General features: G+C 31.1%; 2 protein-coding genes across 5 annotated transcripts in view; one reads left to right on the forward strand and one right to left on the reverse strand.

Moving 5' to 3' along the window:
* Nucleotides 1-6,503, reverse strand: part of LOC129962088 (multiple epidermal growth factor-like domains protein 11) — a 308,991-nt gene extending 302,488 nt beyond the window's left edge. For all 4 annotated transcript variants that reach the window (XM_056075806.1, XM_056075809.1, XM_056075805.1 and 1 more), the window contains exons 1-3: nucleotides 6,412-6,503; nucleotides 3,640-3,771; nucleotides 146-241 (exon numbers count right to left, since the gene is read on the reverse strand). In XM_056075806.1, coding sequence (XP_055931781.1) covers nucleotides 146-241; nucleotides 3,640-3,734 — 191 coding nt within the window. In that variant the 5' untranslated portion in view covers nucleotides 3,735-3,771; nucleotides 6,412-6,503. The remainder of the gene's footprint in view (nucleotides 1-145; nucleotides 242-3,639; nucleotides 3,772-6,411) is intronic.
* A 2,120-nt stretch (nucleotides 6,504-8,623) lies between these two features.
* LOC129958267 (zinc finger protein 474-like) overlaps nucleotides 8,624-19,799 on the forward strand; it is a 57,888-nt gene continuing 46,712 nt past the window's right edge. Inside the window, exon 1 of the mRNA XM_056070601.1 lies at nucleotides 8,624-8,779. The gene's annotated coding sequence lies outside the window, so the exon portion shown is untranslated. The remainder of the gene's footprint in view (nucleotides 8,780-19,799) is intronic.

The raw sequence follows: 19,799 nt of genomic DNA on the forward strand, positions 1-19,799 counted from the left end.
CCATGTTTGCATATTGTGACCTTTGTTAGATTTAATCTTTTAACGGCTAAATGTCTTTTTTTCGTCATTAAACGCTAAGTTTCTGATCACTCGAATCAAAACATCATCATTTATTTAAAGATATTTAAAAAAAATAACTTCTTACCTGTATCTTGTGCATCTCGGTGGAAGACTTAAACACCATGTGGTATATCTATATTCGTAGGATGCTGTAAATGACACTCGTTTTGTAACTTGATATCTATAAAAAAAATCAGCTGTACGAAAACTGTTGAGATTTCTACTGAAACTATAAGTAAATTTGGACACATTATTGCCCGTATGTACATAAATTCAGATTCCAAAATATGCACCATTTGGTAATTGAAATTTAAAAACACACAAATAAATGAAGTAAAGACAATTTTAATACTACAGTTTTATTAGTGTATTAGAATTAGTAATTATGTTTTTCTCTCGTATACAGTATAAAGAAAGTATTGTAATCGTCAAAAAATGTAAAATTTTAATGAATCTCCACGATTTAGACTGTAGAGATTGCATTCTCGAGGACAGAAACCACGACGTTAGGGTCCGTAGCCACGTAACATAACCACTAGACAAAAGTGATCACCCCGTATCCGGACGCTGTTAACTGGCTTATGAAGCTATCACCACAAGACTTCTCTGATTTCGAATACTTAATTTTGAAACATATCCGTCTGTTTCTCTATAACAAAAATAACTGAAATTTGGTATATGGTTTTTTACACCAAATTTGTTAACTTCTGTCAAATTGTAAGCAAACTCCGATCACTATCTTGCTGCTCGAATATCAGTTAACAGAATAATTATCAAACAAAGAGACCATGTTGACAAAATTCGAAAAACAAATTTAACATCTATAGTGCAGACATTTAACAAATTGTAATCCAAATCCCATAAAAGGTTGAGTGTCAGTACCTTCAGAAATATGAAATCGCGATAACTCAAACACACAATGGCATAAATATATCAAATTAGGTATGACATTTTGTGATCTCAAGAGAAGTTTTCAGTCAAATCTTTATTTCAATCAGTTCAGAAAAACGTGTCTAAAATACAAATTCGATTTTCTGGTACTATTAACCACGTGTCAAGGATTAATCGCCAAAACAATTCGCCAAGGATGACACGATAGATTCAGGAAAAATGGTAAATTGAAGCCAAAGATTAATATTTCGCAACTGTTGTACACCATTAACATGCAAGAGCTCTCTGGGAAAACAACTTTATTAAAGAGTAAGTGAGAAAATTTAAGGGAGATTGCATTCTATGGTTTATTTTTATTATCTTCTAAATATTAGTCTAAGTATTAATCTAATTTATTATTATAAATATTATGAAATTTCGATGTTTTTTTTCCTTAAACTCAATATCAGATTATTCTTCTGCATATTACGTTCCGATGAATATTTTGACGAATTAATCAGAACATAAAATCAGAAAGTGAGTAAAAAATCTGTTATAAATTATATCTCTATGAACAGAAACAAGTAAAGTTCAATAAAAATTCTTAAAATTATTTTTTAAGACTCTGATTGATCTAAAATCAGCAGATTCTTTTAAATTTGGAGATAAAATATTTTTAAATTCAAAATTTCTCTTTGTATCCTCGTATTGCAAGAAAGTACAAATGTTTCGTTATTTTATTAAAGAATTTGGATGGCTTATTCTTTACTAATATCATAAATATTAAATTCATAATGATATATAAAAAAAAATATTGAAAAGTACATTGCTCAACCAGTGTAACGATCTCCCCAGAACATCCTCGCCTATTCCAAATAAAGGTATTAATATCACTGGAGCACATAAGAAGTGTGGTGAAAGCTTATAGCAATTGCTTCTGTATTGCGGTCATGTTACTGGGCTGCGAACCACAAGGTCCCAGGATCGGTCCTCTCTCAGCACCATCCGCCACAGAAGTGTTCCCCAGATAAAGAATAAACCGTACGAGTCTTCAGCTTTTTATTTTTAGATTCATAATGCTTCGTTGTTTTGTGCTTTTTTTTAAAAGAAAAGTAATTATGTAGTTTGGATGACTTTTTACTGAAGATTCAATCAAAAATATGACACAGAACTACAGCTTTATAAAAGGATAACGAGCCAAATTTCCTGTATCTACGTTGCTTCTCTTGATTGTCATGTTTACAGGCATACGAACAAGCTACTCTTTGATAGATTTGATTCAGAATTTGATATGGTTCTACTTTTTATACATGATTCTCACTTATATCCACTACACAAACCTCTAATTTCTAAACAGTGCCAGCTTATGCCATAAAGTTGGTGTCAAATTATTGTAAAAAAAACTATGGCTATTCGATGAGAAAACTTACATCACCATCTATAGTCAAGTTTTGGAATTAGCCGTCATATCTTATAAAGGAGACAAAAGAAGAAGGAGACTTAGAATGAAAAAATGCCTCGTACAAATTAATATTCATAAAAAAAATATTTGTGTCGTTGCGATTTCGAACATTATCATGGCATAAAGAGTTGAACAGACACTTGCCTATCATCAGGATCATTTATTTATTACCTAATTGCTCTCCGCCAGCCACTAAACATATTAGCTCTCTGGACAGAATTTCTTGCAATAAATTTCGGAAAAGGCAGGTATTGTGGAGGCACAAGCATCAGTATTGTGTTCTCGTATATTCTGCAATGTTGACAGAGGAATAGCATATGCCGGCTCTTTTACATGTCTTCATGAGAAGAATTCCAATGGAGTCAAGTCAGGTCAGGAGCGGAATACCCTCTACGGAACCCCCATATTCTATGATTCGATACTGGAATGTCTCCATTATTTAGTGCCTAACATATGTGAAATCTTATGCGAAGGAATATATGCGAGGAGCAGAAATGCGATATCTTGTCACAAATTGAAAGCATATATTTAGAAGCTGGCGCAACAGTAGATTCTCATGAAATCGTTTATTATAGAATGCAGAAGCTCCAAGTACCATTACCTCGTTAACTGTACCTCGTAAAATAATGTACCAATGAGACTTGTTATTATAAATTCCGCACCAAATGTTAATGAAGCAGCATTGTTGATCTCGAACTTCAATAGCATATTTCTGATTTTCTAGCGACCAGGTATGAATATTCTGTCTATTAAACATTCGGTTTCTCGAAAAACGTGTTTCATCCGTCCTTATTATGTTTGCCATGAATATTAAGTGGACTTCTAATTTATTCATCTGAAAGTTCGCCGAATTCACACAAATTCGAATTTTGTGCAAAATGTAAAGAAAACTACAAATTTAAATTTAAATTACTAGATTTCAGTGTAAAGTTGCAGTTTTTTTTCTGCAATTTGCAGAATTTTTAAATTGTCTACTAAATTTTATCCATCTACTTAATTCCACCTTAGAGTCTAAAGAGAATTTCAAGAATGGTTTTATCTCACTTGGGGAATTTCCAAGATTTTTCAATTCATCGTAATCTCGATTAGAAATTTGTTGAGATTTATGACAACTTCCTTTCCTATAATTTCTATTCAAGGAAAGTTAAGGCTAAATTTGAGCTGAAAATGTTTTGAAATTTATGTTATATTTTTACATAAATCCTATATTATAGTTTAATAATTATATTCTTTGCTTGTCAACTTACGTTTCGTATTTCGTGCACGTATTGGATCCAGATGGCTCCAATGAGTATACTGCAGATGCTGTCATAAGAATTAGGAATACAGCTCCCCACTCCATATCATTCTTTAAACTTGAAATTGATAAAAATAATGTCCTGAAAAAATGAAAAAGACGTTTTCAATTTCAAAACTAATTCAAAGCATTGCGGTAATACGTTAATATGTTAGGCTGGATTCGTCAATCTTGATTTTGTCTCGCTTGATTGTACCAGCCATTTCATTCTGGGCATAAAACTTTTTACATCATGGCATCATTGAAAATTTTCCAGCTTTTACAGTCCTCATATTAAAAATGATAAAAATTCTGCCTTGGAATCAATGCCCAAAGATGATATTTAATTAAAGCGCAAAAGCACGTGGTTAATTTGTTTGAGTAAACAATTAAAATATTTTAAATTTCATTACAACAATAAAACGCGTTATTGCAAATTTTTTAAAAAAATTAAAGAAAAAAATTGCATGAAAATAAAATTGGCATAATTGACAAAATAATTTTTCAAAAATTAAAATGATATCAAATTACTTTTTTCTAAAATAATATATTCTGAATTTACTACATAAAAATCAAAATCACTCTCAAATTTTAATTAATTAAAATTTTAGTTAAATGGTTTTTAAGGGATGCTTACCATTTTAGAACTAATGGTAATGAAAAATTTAATAATTTTAGATTACACGATCTGCCTTGTATAGTTCTATGCGCATTGCGAAGAGTTTATGAAGTATACTAAACTAAAAACTTTAGGCTGATATAATTTTCTTTAGAAAACATCTGTTGTGAATAATTGTCCATATATTTCTTTCTCTAGAAACTATTTTGACATGGATTGTAATTCAGCTGATCATGAAAAACATATTTCTGTCTGGTCCGAAAAAAGTACAAAATAGTATACGATATTTATTTTATTTATTACAATAATGTAATAAATAAATGAATAACAATAAAAACTTTGTTTATTCAATATATTGAAGCAAAGAAAAAATGTTTCTAATAAAGAGCACAACAAAAGAAAAAAAACAATTTTTAAACTAAAAATTGCAGCACAAGTATTTAAAATTTTTTTATCAAATGTTGCGAAATCAATAAAGAAACATCAATTTTAATAAAAAGAGGCTATGGCTGTTATTTTTTGCATAGTTTAAATAATTCTTTAAATAATAATTTTAATAAGTAAGAAAAAAAATCTTTAACTATATATTATTGTGATCAAAAAGTATCTAGAAAGCTATTATAAAACAAAGGATACTAGTTTATAGTAATATTTATAAAAGCAATCTTTACTGCCTGCGACCTTCGCTAATTACACGAAATGAATGGTTTACCAGAGAATGAATCATTTATGACATATTCTAAATTTTATTTAAGCATTTTACACGTGTCGAATACTTTTGCTTTCGAATAACAGTTGTTTTTGAAGATTTCTTGCTAAACTTTTTCAGAAATTATATTACGGAAGGAGTTTTAAAATATATTCCTTGTTCAATCAATTCGCCATTTTGGAAAATCTAAAAATAAATAAATAAAATTATGTGTTTTTTTAAAGACAAATTTATTTCCAGACAATTTTTTTTATATAAGTCGCTAAAATATTTCATCAAAATTTCTTGCTTATTTTTGATACATATATAACAATATGCGAGGGGGCTTAAAATATCCAATTCAGTTCACATTCAAAGAGTAATAAATATTGCTTTTCTTTAATTCAGCAAACATTCTATAGCACTATAGATACAAAATGAAAAAGAGTCTCAAAAATTATTCAATTATGACTGTGGAGTCGGATTTATATATATATTGAAACAGAAAACAGATACTGTAAGAGCAATATTTTACAATTTCCAGCTTTAACTTCGAATGAAATTTGGCATGTTTACTATGGCAGCAATGAGAGAGTTTCAGAGTCTTACCTGATGTGATTCATATTTTGCTTATTGCTTCAAACAATTGATTTATCTATGTACATTTTATTCTAGACTAACCACCACTGGCTTCTAGCCGGTTCATCGAAATTAGCGGCCACTAAAATTTTCAACTAATTATTTTATATAACTTGGTCTTAATAGTTTCCTCGGCAAAATATTTTAAAATTTAAATTTTGATAATCAATCAGTCATATTATTATAGAAACTTTACTCTGTACTTTTCATTGCACTATACATTCCCATATTTTCTCTCGTCTCCTCTAAATTTCAACTTTAATTTTTAAACGGAAGTGATTAAACTTCAATTAATGTAAAAAAAAAAATCCTGAAACTAAAGATGTTTTTTTTAATATGAATAAAGAAAAGAATTCATCAGCATTGAAATCTCATATGTACTACAGAATATGTTTCATAATTTATTTAGTATCACAAAAGATAAATCTATAAAAATTTCTCTTGATTTATCATAAAATTCAGTTTTCAGTTTTAATTTCGAAAAGAATTAATTGAAATAAATGATAACATTTCACTCGCACACATTTCACGAAAACACGACTTTTGAGTATTATATTATAACTAATTAAAATAAAATAATATTTTTTTCAACACATTCAGCAATTAACAAGAAAGTTTTATAGAAAATAAATAAGTGGACTTTTTAATCATTTTTAAACATTGAATTATTTATGGCATTTCTGATCCGTTACCATAGAAACAGTATTCAGGGGGATTTCACTTTTGTGTGAGTTTTTAGTTACTGGATTCATCAATAACATATAAATAATTTTTAATAGAGTCTAAAACACACACACCTGAAAAATATTTCCAGAAATAGAGGATTTTTCTTATATGCTTGTCGTCCAGTGCCTCAATGACTGAAACGGAAAGTTTAAGTCAGTTGGCGGAAGTCACATGTTATGATTAATCAGCGAAACGGGAAGCCACAACAAGAAAGCGATTGCAAACCAATTAAGAACTGTTCACAAATTATTAATGAGCTCAGCGGAAATCGCGACAACAATTTAGTTTCGATTTGTCCATTCATTCTTAAGGCCACAACGTTTTGTATTAAAGTGATCATATTTTCCGAACTTAATAATCAATTTTAATTATCATTCAGATGAAACCAGATAGGCTACCTGAAACTCTCGCAAGGAGGAGAGTTGGAAAACTACGTTATCTTAAGGGGAAAAAATTATTTTTGATAAAAATATAAAAGTTTAAATAAGAAAGTTGTTTAGCTTTATAGCACCCTACACCTTATATAAATATGTTAACATAAGTTAAAAGCCTTTTGAAGATCATTTAAAAAGAAAATTTTAAAAACTTGACAACGTGGTGTGGTTATAATAGTAACCGGAGTAGGTCCATCATAACTTTCGGGCCATCCTCTTGCAAATTATAAACATTAAAATAACATTTAAAACAATAAATATCAGTTCAAATTTCATTATTTATTGCACAAACGTTTTTATAAATATAACTAATTCTTTTCTAATTTTTTTTTAATATGGCAAATTTATTTCAGGTGTAAATTACATTTTTTATAGCCATAAGTAAAACCATTTTGCCTACCAATGTGAATACACTATATTTGGCTCATGGCTATACATGGGTTATATGGAACCATTTATCACAAAAAGTATACCGGTACCATACTTTATATATGTCATATTCTTTTTATCCCCCCCGAGGGGTACCTCAGGCTTGAGGATAAGAGTTTTTCGAAATGGTTCTTGTCACCATGGTGGTTACAGAAATGGTATAGGTAACTACCCACTGTCGATGATGGGGCATGCCTCCTACCGGAAAGGTTGTATCGCGACCTGCGATGAGCCTTAGGATTCAAACTTCAGCCAATGTTGTCAAGGCGTCTAATCATTCAGATTTATCCATGTGCCTTCCGGCGGGTTGGAACAGTCAAAAATGATGCCATACTCTTCCCAATTTATATAAATTTCCACATCTATTGAAAAAACATCAAACACTCATCACGTGATATAACATAACTTTTCTTTAATTTCATTATCAACAACAGAAGATATCTGAGTATTAATCGACATCTGTAGGTTCCTTTTCTTAAATTTTTCTCTCAGAATAGTACTTGGAATCATATGTTTTATTAACTTCCCATCTAATATTTGTTTTACAGTTACTTTAAATTCGTCCCCTGAAAGGCATCTTAAATGTTAATTATAAAATATTCGAGGTGAAGAGATTTATTGAATTGTGTCTCTCCAGTATGGTTGTTCAAACTCATTTTAATGGTGCCATTACCTCCGTAGAACAATATGGTGGACGATCCTAATTTACGACATGCGAAGACGCTCCTAAAAATTACAATACAGAAACGCTAATAATTATTAGTAGAATGCATATACACAATAATTACGGATACAAATTATCATAGAGATATCCTCATTTCTATTTCATTATTTTTCGCAACAATGAACACACGTCTCTAATAAGAACTTTGATAATACAGAAACAATTTTTCCAATTTATCGCTAAATTGCAAAATGTTTCGGTATCTTACTGCCTGCTATAGTTTGGTGTTCATGTAGCATATTGGTATTTTCCCGTACAGCACCAATCATCCAAATATCTCCTGTCCCAAAATAAAAATGTATCCCCCCTCCGCATATAAACTGCACCCTCGACTAAAAATTTTTTTAATAATTTTAGAGGTTTCATTTACAATCATTTCTTTGTGTAAAGTACGAAGAAATCTTCAAATTTCTGTTGACTTCAAGCAAAACCAGCATGAAAATCAATTCTATACAAATTATAAATAACCTGCGTTTTTTTTTTCAGTCATAGCATTCACCTCATTTCGGTTTTTCGTTTTTATGCGCTTGTTTACTTTTCGCAGAAGAAGTTCCCATCTGTGGGTCAATAAGAGTTTGTTGTACTGGCGACAGAGACATGGCAACAAAATGCACGTTGCTCTGATCGAAAGTTATTTTGAATTTACGTGCGAGACTGATAGATCCGAAGCTGTTACACACGCAACGGAGACTTCCGGATACACGCGCTACTAACTAATGATTCCTCTTCAACGAAGTAGGATAGTTGTTTGCCGTATTTCTTTGATGTTTCATCCAATGGCAAAATCCATTTGTATTTGCTAGCTTTAAAAAATATTTTTTTCAGAAATTTTATGATTTAATATCGTCGTCGGTAAGTAATTTACGTCTTTGTTATTCATTTTGAAAAATCTATTAAATTACTTGAAAATGAGAAAGGCATGAGCTAGTTAATTATTAAATATAGCTTATGATTTTGTTCCCTGCAAAATATCTTTGGATATTTATGAGATGTCGTATCTCTATGCCGTTTCATCTTTTGCCTGATATTATTGCATTCTGGTAACGTAACAGATTATTTTTTACATGAATTTAGAATTTTATTTCGGCCTTGGTTAAAAGGGTAACTATAAGTTCTTCTTTCTGTGAAATCTATTAAACAAAATAATCATGAATAAAGTTTAGTCTCAATATGATTAAATCATAAATTGATATAGATATCATCTAATGCATTGAATCTTCATGAGGCATATTACGCCGTATTTTGTTAGCTTTCCTGATGTTTCATTTTAGGCACAATCTCAATACATTTAAGTTGTTGAAAACATTTTATTTATTTTATATATTTTGGATTTTCATTCTTTATGATCAATTAAAGTACATGAAAATTAGACTTAAAAGTATGATGTATCTGCAAAATTTGAACTTTGTTCAGGCAGTAATTCACCAAATTTTAAATCAGAATTAACTCGGGTTTAAACTTAATAAGTTGTCGTTTTACAGCCAAAGAAAAGAAACGAAGTTGGTAACCATATCGTACTGTCACATTCAATTTCGGTGGTGTAAATAATTATTTGCTCCATTTCTCAAAGCTAATTACTTCAATTTTATTACTTCCTATTCTGTATGTATTATTTATTAAATCACGCAATCGTGATAAAATGCTTGCTTCATTATGTTTGTTTAGATGATATTTAAAGACAACGAAGCAGCTTTGATATACAGTCATTTTAGCCAAAAAAATAATTTATCGCCAAATTTTAGCGAAATGGCTGAATGTGGCGCGAACGGCAGCAGTAGCGTAACGGTAGCAAAAGCGCCATCGAAAAATTTCCAACCTCGCAAGACGCTACATGACTGTATATCAAAGTTCAGCCAAAGGCAACAAATTTGAAAGGAACATATTGGGTCAAACTTTATATGAAAAATTAAGCTTATTGTTCAAACAATGCGTCTAAATTCAGAAAATGTTTTCTACCTTACCTGTAAACGTATAATTTCATAAAAACGGAAACATGGCATGATTTTGTTTAATTGAGATTTCGGTTAAAAACTACTTTAATGTGCTCCTTCACATCCCAAGGGTGCCAATAGTAAAAAGTTGCCAAAGTTTTAAATTTAAATGACTGACAAGGTAAATCCGCATTTGAGTACAAGCCACTTGCCAAAAAAATCACCCAAAATGTCATGTTTGTTATAACCAGCAATTAATCGCCAAATATGTCATATTAAACTATCGCCTACGTTCGCCAAAAGCATGCATGTGAGTCTAAAGTTCGCCAATGGCATGCAGTTAACTCAAAAGTTTCTACTGGCATGCGATTGACACACACATTTCGGGCAAACCATATCGTAAAATAGTCACAATTAAAGAATAAATGACTTTTTAAAACACATAAATTTTATCCATTGAGATTGAATCCTGAAATAAAGAATAAATGGTCTGAGCTGGTCTATGCAGTGAAAATATATTAGAGCACGGGATGTTATTACCATCTGAAGCATCAGTCAAGATTTTTCCGTCTAGCAGGAAAAAAATAAAAAACATTTTACTGCTTTTTTAAAAGCAGGAGCAAAATAAACAGCTTGAAAGCAAAGAATTTGCAATTTTATCGAATAACAGAAACAAAGTAAACTAAACCATGCTTGTGATGCCTACGTTGTCTCAAATTGACGCCTCAATTGAGAATCTCTTTGTTTAAAATAACATCCTACGGTTTCGCTGGGTCCGAAAGCGGGAACCTAGCAACTTCACAAATGCTCCGGAGGATTCTGAAAAAAATTAATAAAAATTAGCACGAAATGAAAGAAGCTAAAGAAGCATGAGTCATTAGTTTTCACTTCTCCACTAGTGGCATTCTAACTGATACCATCAACCCTTCAAAAAAAAAAAAAAAATCCACCCAGCTATATTCTTGGTACGACCGGAGTTTAACCCCCTGTTTGCCGCGATTTTAAAAAATCGCCAACAACGGTCTTGCTCCGTGTTTTGCGAAATGTTCAAAAGCAAGGGAGCAGATGTCCAATCAGAGCGCATAATAAAGGCGAAAGATAATAGGTTTGCCAGTCTGGAGGTTGCCAGCTTTGTCGCATTGTCGCAACTTGGCGAAGAAGGGGGTTAAACTCCGGTTCACCCATATTCTCTTCCTTAGCAATCAATAACATAATGAAATATAAAAAAAAATCGTAAAATGATGAAATCGTAATTCTGAAACCACCTTAACATAGAAAAATAAACCCAATCTGACTATCTCGATCATCAGCACTGGAAAAAAATGTTAGTAACCACAATGAAAGTGATTTGAGTTTCACTTCAACAAAAAAAAAGCCATACATTATATTTAAAATATTTTAAGAAATTAATTAAAGAATAGAAAAGGTTTATACTGCAAAAAATTGGTATGATTCTTTAATTATACCATTTATTTTTACCGATAATATTTTGTATTTTAAGGTGATGTAAATATCAATTTTGTGCCTTAATATTTTGGGATGCCACCGCGGAATAACCTCAAAATTTCATTTAATTTTTATTTAATTGGAATTTCAAAAATATCTCTCTGAAAATTTAGAAGTAGAATTTCAAAAATATCCACTCTCCAAAGTATATGTGTGTCAAGTTTGCTAACTCTAGGTACAGTGATTTAATTTGTTACTATCCAACACATGCATACGCATTCAACTTTTTTTAATGAAGGTCTTTCTTTCTTGTTTGATAACATTTAAAAATATGAATTAAATCGAATAAATCTAAGCCACATTGCTCCGCTTGCCAATTTATTAATGTATATGTTAAGAAATGAAAGCGAAAATGAAAATCCCATTTCAAAGTCAATTTTATATATTAAAATTAGCAAACACACGTGATTGATTAGTTTGACAGAATAAAGCTGGAATTTCATCGTATCAATAGATACATTGTTATGATTTCATCATATAATATTTAATAAATTATTAAATTTAGAGAAAACACTATACTGACATAAAATTGCAATTATTATAGAGAAATTTTTTAGAGTTTTAAGCCAGGGTAAAACCTATTTTTGTGACATAATATTTCCGGAATGATATAGTTGGAAATACCGTGAATCTGTTTCATTTTAATTAACTTAGATTTTAATGAACTTCTATATTTTGGAAAATTAATATTGACTTTCATTTGGTCAAAAAAGTACGTGGGCCAAATTCGTCTGATTCAGATAAAGACTATGGGTTTGTATGTAAAGCTTATAAGCAATCATTCATCGTTATATACTATATTTAGGGACAGAAGGATCATTGAGTACCTCATATGAGTTAATTATCTTAATGTAAACCTATTTATTGAGAAGAAAATTGGTCTTATAATAATTATGTATTAAATTTTACTCTAAGATATATTATTTGCAATGAATTTATTATTATACAGGGTGTTCATTAATTATTGTCGGGGTTTCCGTACCTCATAACTTTCGAATAAAAAATATTATGCAAAACCCGATTACGTATTCGTAAATTACAACTCAAAGAATTTTATTAATGATATTAAAGTGTAAAGCTTGCCCAATTTGCACTTTGTAGGCATTCAACTGAAGGCGATTATGTATTCGTAAATTACAACTCAAAGAATTTTACGTGGCAACAATGCGAAGAGGTGGACCAATCCCAGGGCCTCCGAGATCACCAGATATAACACCGCTGGACTTCTTTCTATGGGGATTTGCCAAGAACATTGTGTACAAGACCCCTGTGCCCTCCCTTGATGAACTAAAGCGCAGAATTGTTACTGCGATCCAAAATGTTACCCCACAAATGCTGGAGAACACTTGGAGGGAAATCGAATTTCGTCTCGATGTGTTACGAGCCACGAAGGGCAGCCATGGGCAAATTCATTAATATTTTTAATATCATTAATAAAATTCTTTGAGTTGTAATTTACGAATACATAATCGCCTTCAGCTGAATGCCTACAAAGTGCAAATTGTGGAAGCTTTACACTTTAATATCATTAATGAAATTCTTTGAGTTGTAATTTACGAATACGTAATCGGATTTTGCGTAATATTTTTTATTAGAAAGTTATTAGGTACGGAAACCCCGACAATAATTAATGAACACCCTATATTAACACATATTAATTAATCTAAAATTCACAATCACCTTCATATTAATTCGTCTGCTGTAATGTTATTTATTTCTACATTTCTGATGATTTATTACTCTAAAAATAAACTTATTTCTATTATTGTTTTTATAGCGATCAGTTGAATGGGAATTATTTGTTTCTAATTGATTCAACAGAATAATTTTTCGTAAATTTAGAAAGTAAATTTTTATTTTAATTACATTTAATAATTTTTTCTATCACATTTTTTTTATAAATTTTTGTATCCTTTAAAAAAACTTAGTATCTATGAAGTTAAAACTGAGTTGCTTTGATTTTAAAATTTCACTAATTAAGTGACATTGAAAACTATAAGATCTTTCATATAAAAATTAAAAATTAGAAGAATGTTGTAACCATAAGCAATTCTGACTTACTTCATTGCTTTTCCTTTCCTTTGCTGCTATTACAGAGTTCGGAAGTATAAATCTCAAACAACCTAAAATTTTAAAAACATTAGCCTTGCACCAATTTCTTTTTCTCTTAGTTCTTTAGAAAAAGATAGCTGAAATAAGACTATTTTGCAGTAGAATTCGAAAGAGAGGAGTTACATACAGCTGATTCTATACCAGTTTTAGCTCGACTGAGATAACTCCAGAGAGGAGTTGGTTTTGTTTTGCTCGCAACCCATAAGAAATTCTTAGCATTCTTATCCCACCCCCTCCCCCACTAAATTGTTATTTATCTGTAGCTGGCAAAACAGGTAGTTTGGGAAGTAGGGGAAAAGAAACGGGTCCCCGTAAACTTCGTGGGACGTTGCTGGAACGTCTGAAATTCTAATTTTAGATGCATGGATTAGAAACTTTTAATCGATTAATTTTAATGTACGAATTTACAAGGAATATATAAATCTCAGTAGGAGAAGAAAAAATTCAATTTGCATGAGATTTTTCACTATCAGTAATTGATTTCCAGAATTAAAATATTTGGCTGCAATGCTTATATAAGAACTGATATTACAGATGTTTGATTAGTTTGTATCAGGTACTGATTTATATGAATATTAATGCAAACTGCTTTTGACAGAACACTGTCTACAGCCTATAGAAAAAAAATTAAGAAATTGAATGAAAATGGAATTTCTAAATTCAATTTTCCTGGTGCAATAAGTCTCGCTTTCTTATTTTATACAGTAAACTTTGAAAAATGAAATTAATTTCCGAATAAAAAATATCAAACTCTTTTAGTCGCCTTTGTCAGCTAGCTATTAGTCCACGGATATTAGAAAAAAATAATTTATTGATGTCAAAAAAATGAACTACATTTTATCACATCAAATGATTGAATTATAATTACACATTAAATATTGAATATCCTGATTTCTTAGCTAAGTGTAGAATAAAATTATGTCAAGGTGTTGAGATGAGAAGCAATGTCAAAGATTTATTTTGCAAGGATTTGTGTAGGCGTCGAATATAAATATCTCCAACTTACAAATAACATAGAAATTGGTGGTTTTGGGGGCATTATTGAGTTAGAGACTGATTCTTAGATTTTCCTAATTACTTTAAACATATAGATAAAATGATAAATTACCCATCATGTTTTTTTAAATATAGTTTGATTATAAATGAATATACCAGTTTTGCAGATCTTTTAAAAGATAAGAAAACAAAGTAAATGTTGCTTGTTCATCGAAAATCAAAATATAACATTTCAAAGTTTATATTGAACACTGTCATAATGTTCAATGTGATTCTCTCCAGAAATTCCAAATATATTGAAGCAGTGTGATAATTCATTTCACAATTTATTCTGCATTTCCGGTGCTTTGAAATGATATACGTGTTTAGTAATACTTGATTATTTTTTCCCTGAAGCTACATCAAATAGTAAATGCCCCCCCCCCTCTATTAACTAAAGTTGATAAATTTAAGACATGGATATCTACAAACTTTCAATACATCATATCATAAAGTTGAAAAAGCATAAAATGAGTTAAAGTATCACCTTGATATCATTCGTATTTTTGGAAATGTTTAAAATGAACACTTATAGCTATTTTAAACACTTACAGTTAATTTTAAATTTTCAACTGTTATTTGTAATTTCCGCTGAACAAGAAACTTATATTTTGTTTTATTTTCTTTTAACAAACCTGCAAATTTGGAATATTCTTTTATAATCACGATGTAGGGACCCTCCCTTTAAATTTAGGAAACCAAACTGCCTCCGACGAATTTTCCGAATACATCAAAGGTTAACTATTAGTCTGCATTTTCATGTGCATGTAAACACAACTCAAGAGCACAAAAGTTGATAGCTGATATTTGATATTTAGTGCCCCTTGCCTACAAATTCTGTGAATCTACAGGGATTTTGTTAGGAGGTGCATCACATAAACTACACTTTTTTCCATTTCATTTTAAATTAGTTTTAATTTGTTTTGTTTTTTTACGCAAGATACTGAAACTGCCAACTCTTTTGAAAGCGACTTGCACTTAATGGGTTGTTATTTTGTTATAAATACATATAACTTGAAGACTATATATATATATAGAAATGGACATAAAACTAATAAATAAATATCTGTTTTTGGAAATGGGAAAGTGTAAAAAGAATCTAGAAATCTGCATTTCCTAAGGACCCCTACATGGTTTAATCCTGCATTGATTGTTGCAAATTGTGTTTAAAATAAACTTTGAAATATTATACATAAATGTGATGCATGGATTGGCTTTAAATATTATATAAATGTTAAATTGTTTTTATAACATTCCTCAATCAAAAGTATAGCTAATATATAAATGAATAACGCTGTTAACACCATTTAAAATGTGCGAAATGGTAAGCACGCGTTGCTTGGTATGTTGCTTAAGGTTGTTGTATGTTTCATCACTTCTTACTGAATTCCTTGTGAATCGATTTAACTCATAACTACTAGTACGAATTAAATAATTCTCATGGGACTTTATATTGACACTAGATGTACACATCGAGACTGTTATTATCCTGTTAATAGTATTGTAGTGAAAGCTTATAAGCCAGTTAACAGCTACGCTACCCGAGCAACTGCTTTTGTATTGTGGTCATGTTACTGGGCTGCGAAACACAAGGTCCCAGGTTCTATCCTCGCTCCTAACAATCCACCACATTGGTAACCTCGGACGATGATCCTTCAACTTTCGTACAGCTGTTGTGGCGCCATCTACCCACAGCAAAACCAAAGTCGTCAAACTCACTTGACGCAGCAACGCAAAGTCGTCAGACTCACTTGACGCAGCAACACAAAAAGGCCGCAGCAACACAAAGTCGTCAGACGACTTGACTTGACTCACTTGACGCATCAACAGCAACCACTCACACGCTAGCTATAACGCTTGGCGCTACTCAAATGGGTACAGGCACGTTAGACTCAACAGCTAAATACATCAATAGCCATATCGTTCGTCTCACCTCCGACTCACTGGAGGGAGAGTCTGTAGTGAAAGCTTATAAGCCAGTTAATAGCTACGCTACACAAGCAATTGCTTTTGTGTTGTGGTCATGTTACTGGGCTGCGAACTACAAGGTCCCGGGTTCTATCCTCGCTCCTAACAATCCGCCACAGTATCTCTAATCTGATTTAATATCTCTTGGATTCGTCTCACCCTCTCTTGCTGGACTTGTTTCATCGCCGTGTTATCTTCTTGGTTCGTAATTTCCATGAACATTTAAATTAATATTAGTTACTAAAATAAGATTGGAACAAATATTGATCCACTAGAGTAAAAAAATTTATTACAAAATTCATAGTTTAAAAAAACGCTAAAGAAAATATTAGCTTCCAGATGTCCTTAAAATGTTAACATAATGAATAAGCATACATATAAAATAACCAAAATTTCTGGCCTTCGCTAATAAAACTTTGCTTTACAACTCATACAACAACAACAAAAATGTGAAAAAAAAATTTAACAGCTGATGTTAAGGATTCCACAGTTAAATTTTCCATAAATAAGTTATGAGATCGTATTTCTTATGGGAGCATCATTAAATTGATCAATTTAAATAACTATATTTACAAAACGTTTGCATGAATGATGCAGAAATAGCTCTCATTGCTTATTGTTAAATGGCAACAGTCAAATATAAAGAAACGGCCCAATGGACATTTCAAGCTGCTCCACTGAATTCTTTTACAGCTGCACTTAATTCAAAGTTTCACTCATAATTAATTGAGCTGCAAAATATTATTAGAAACCAGATGATCTCCAGCAAAATATATTACAATTCACTATTTTGGACTGTGAAATGCTTACTGTGCATCACATGTTTAAAATCTTATTAAAAATGTAAAATAAAATTCTGGATAAAAATAAGTGTTTTAATAGCTAATAGATATTTTCTTCTTCTTTTTATGTGTATGATTTTAAGCATGCAATAATTATTTTAGTATTTGATTTGTAATAAAATGCATATAATATAGGGTGTTCATTAATTATTGTCGGGGTTTCCGTACCTCATAACTTTCAAATAAAAAATATTACACAAAAACCGATTACGTATTCGTAAATTACAACTCAAAGAATTTTACGTGGCAACAATGCGATCTTAGCGCATTTGCAGTCTGGGTAATTATGACGTCATAAATAAAAATGGCGAGCGTGCAAGAAAAAGCAATGTGTGTATTGTGGTTTTTCGAAACTAAATCAGTCATAACTACTCAACGTCGCTTCAGGACCACGTACAAGAAAGATCCTCCTTCGGATAATTCTATCAGACGCTGGTTAACACAATTTCAGGAAACTGGTAGCGTTCTACACGGAAAGGGAGCGGGAAGACCGAGCACATACGACGATATGGAACGTTCTCCTTAACCGCCTTCAACTGAATGCCTACAAAGTGCAAAATGTGCAAGCTTTGCATTTTAATATCATTAATAAAATTCTTTGAGTTGTAATTTACGAATATGTAATCGGTTTTTGCGTAATATTTTTTATTCGAAAGTTATGAGGTACGGAAACCCCGACAATAATTAATGAACACCCTATATATACACGACAAATATTGATGGGATTTGCAACTTCTAACTAAATTATTACGACAGCCAAATGTCCGAGTTCCTTAATGTCAACACAAAAGCTTGCGATTTGCTCACCCGATAATAACATACACAAAAGGGACAGAGATATTTTTAACTCTGTCCAGCTTTATTTGAGCGGCTATATCTTTAACATATGTTAGCTTTTTGTAGTATAATTGGCACAATATAATGGAGTGTTTGTGTTTAATCCCGAGTGTTTAGTTGTGACCTTATTTATGGTCAATTTGCTTTTGCGTCCAATGCCTTTCGCTAATTATGAATTTCATGTGTTCTCCATAAGTGAATTTATAAATGCCTAAAAGTTACCTTATTGTAAAAAAATCCTCCACATCTCGACAAATATGCCATAGACGTGAAACATAATAGTAGTATAGAGATGATGGCTCTCATATAAAAAGTACCTTTCACTAGATGATGGCTCTCATATAAAAAGTACCTTTCACTAGATGATGGCTCTCATATAAAAAGTACCTTTCACTAGATGATGGCTCTCATATAAAAAGTACCTTTCACTAGATGATGGCTCTCATATAAAAAGTACCTTTCACTAGATGATGGCTCTCATATAAAAAGTGCCTTTCAAAATAGTTGAAATATTCAACTAAATGAATTTTTTTTATCTCATTTCAGAATTAAAAATTTAGAATAACATTATAATTACAACAAATGTCTCTAGATTATAAAAAGAAATAAGTAAAATTTTATCTGTATACGGAGGAACATTGTTAACTCATATATTTAAACCGAAGCGATTAAATTCATCTAGAATTGTTTTTATAACTTTACAAGTTCATTTTTCACCGAAAGGAAATTGATAGAAGGGAAAAAACGTTACGATCAAGAATAAAATCATGAAAAACAATGAGTGAGAGAAGCATTGCTGGCTCATTCGATTGAACCGCGGCGATTAAAATGAGCGAGCAATGTTTTTGCAAGGTTATAAGTTCTATTCCCACTCAAAAAAAAGAGGCACAACAACTAAAAGAACCTTCAGATAAATTACAGATCTGAAATGATGCACGCTGCAAATGAAGTTTGCTGAGAAGAGAGTATGCAGATACGAACCTTGGTACCATTGAAATCACGGTAGAAAATGATCCGTTAAAGCGGGTGTATTCAGGTCGGGAGGAAAGGTTAAGTACAAGTTTGCGAAGAAGAGGAAATGCGCGTTCCATTTTTTTTTCCAAGGTGAAAAAAAAGCATTTGTTTATAATGGGGGACATCTGAAGAAAAAAAGAATATAAAGAAATTTATCGATCGAAATCGTCATTTAGTCACTCAGTATACACGGGAAATGGATGGAAAAAAGTTGAGCTTGTTTGTTTTAATAATTCTAGCTACAGCAGAATTAATTTTTATAATATCAAACCACCTTGAGACGACTGACAACGAAATTAAAATTAATAATAAAACGTGCTTTCGTTCGATACATATAGGAAGGAAATTATTTTATCATGAATGTTTAAAACAGGGTGCAAATATTCATGACATACGATATTTTTTTAACGTAAATTCAACATATTTATCAGCAAGCTTTTTAGGAGTTCAAATGACTGAGAAAGAATTTCAGAAAGTATGTGAACAATGTTCAAATTGAAACATCCTTCGTGTTTACTATGTGTAGGAGCATCGCAGTCGGGTAAAACCTCATTGGTGCGACAAATGATTGCACATAAAGCATATGATTTTGAATTTAAAAATATTATCTGGTGCTATAAAGTTTTT

The sequence above is a fragment of the Argiope bruennichi genome, chromosome 2 (assembly GCF_947563725.1).
Source record: "Argiope bruennichi chromosome 2, qqArgBrue1.1, whole genome shotgun sequence".
Taxonomy (NCBI): Eukaryota; Metazoa; Arthropoda; class Arachnida; order Araneae; family Araneidae; genus Argiope; species Argiope bruennichi.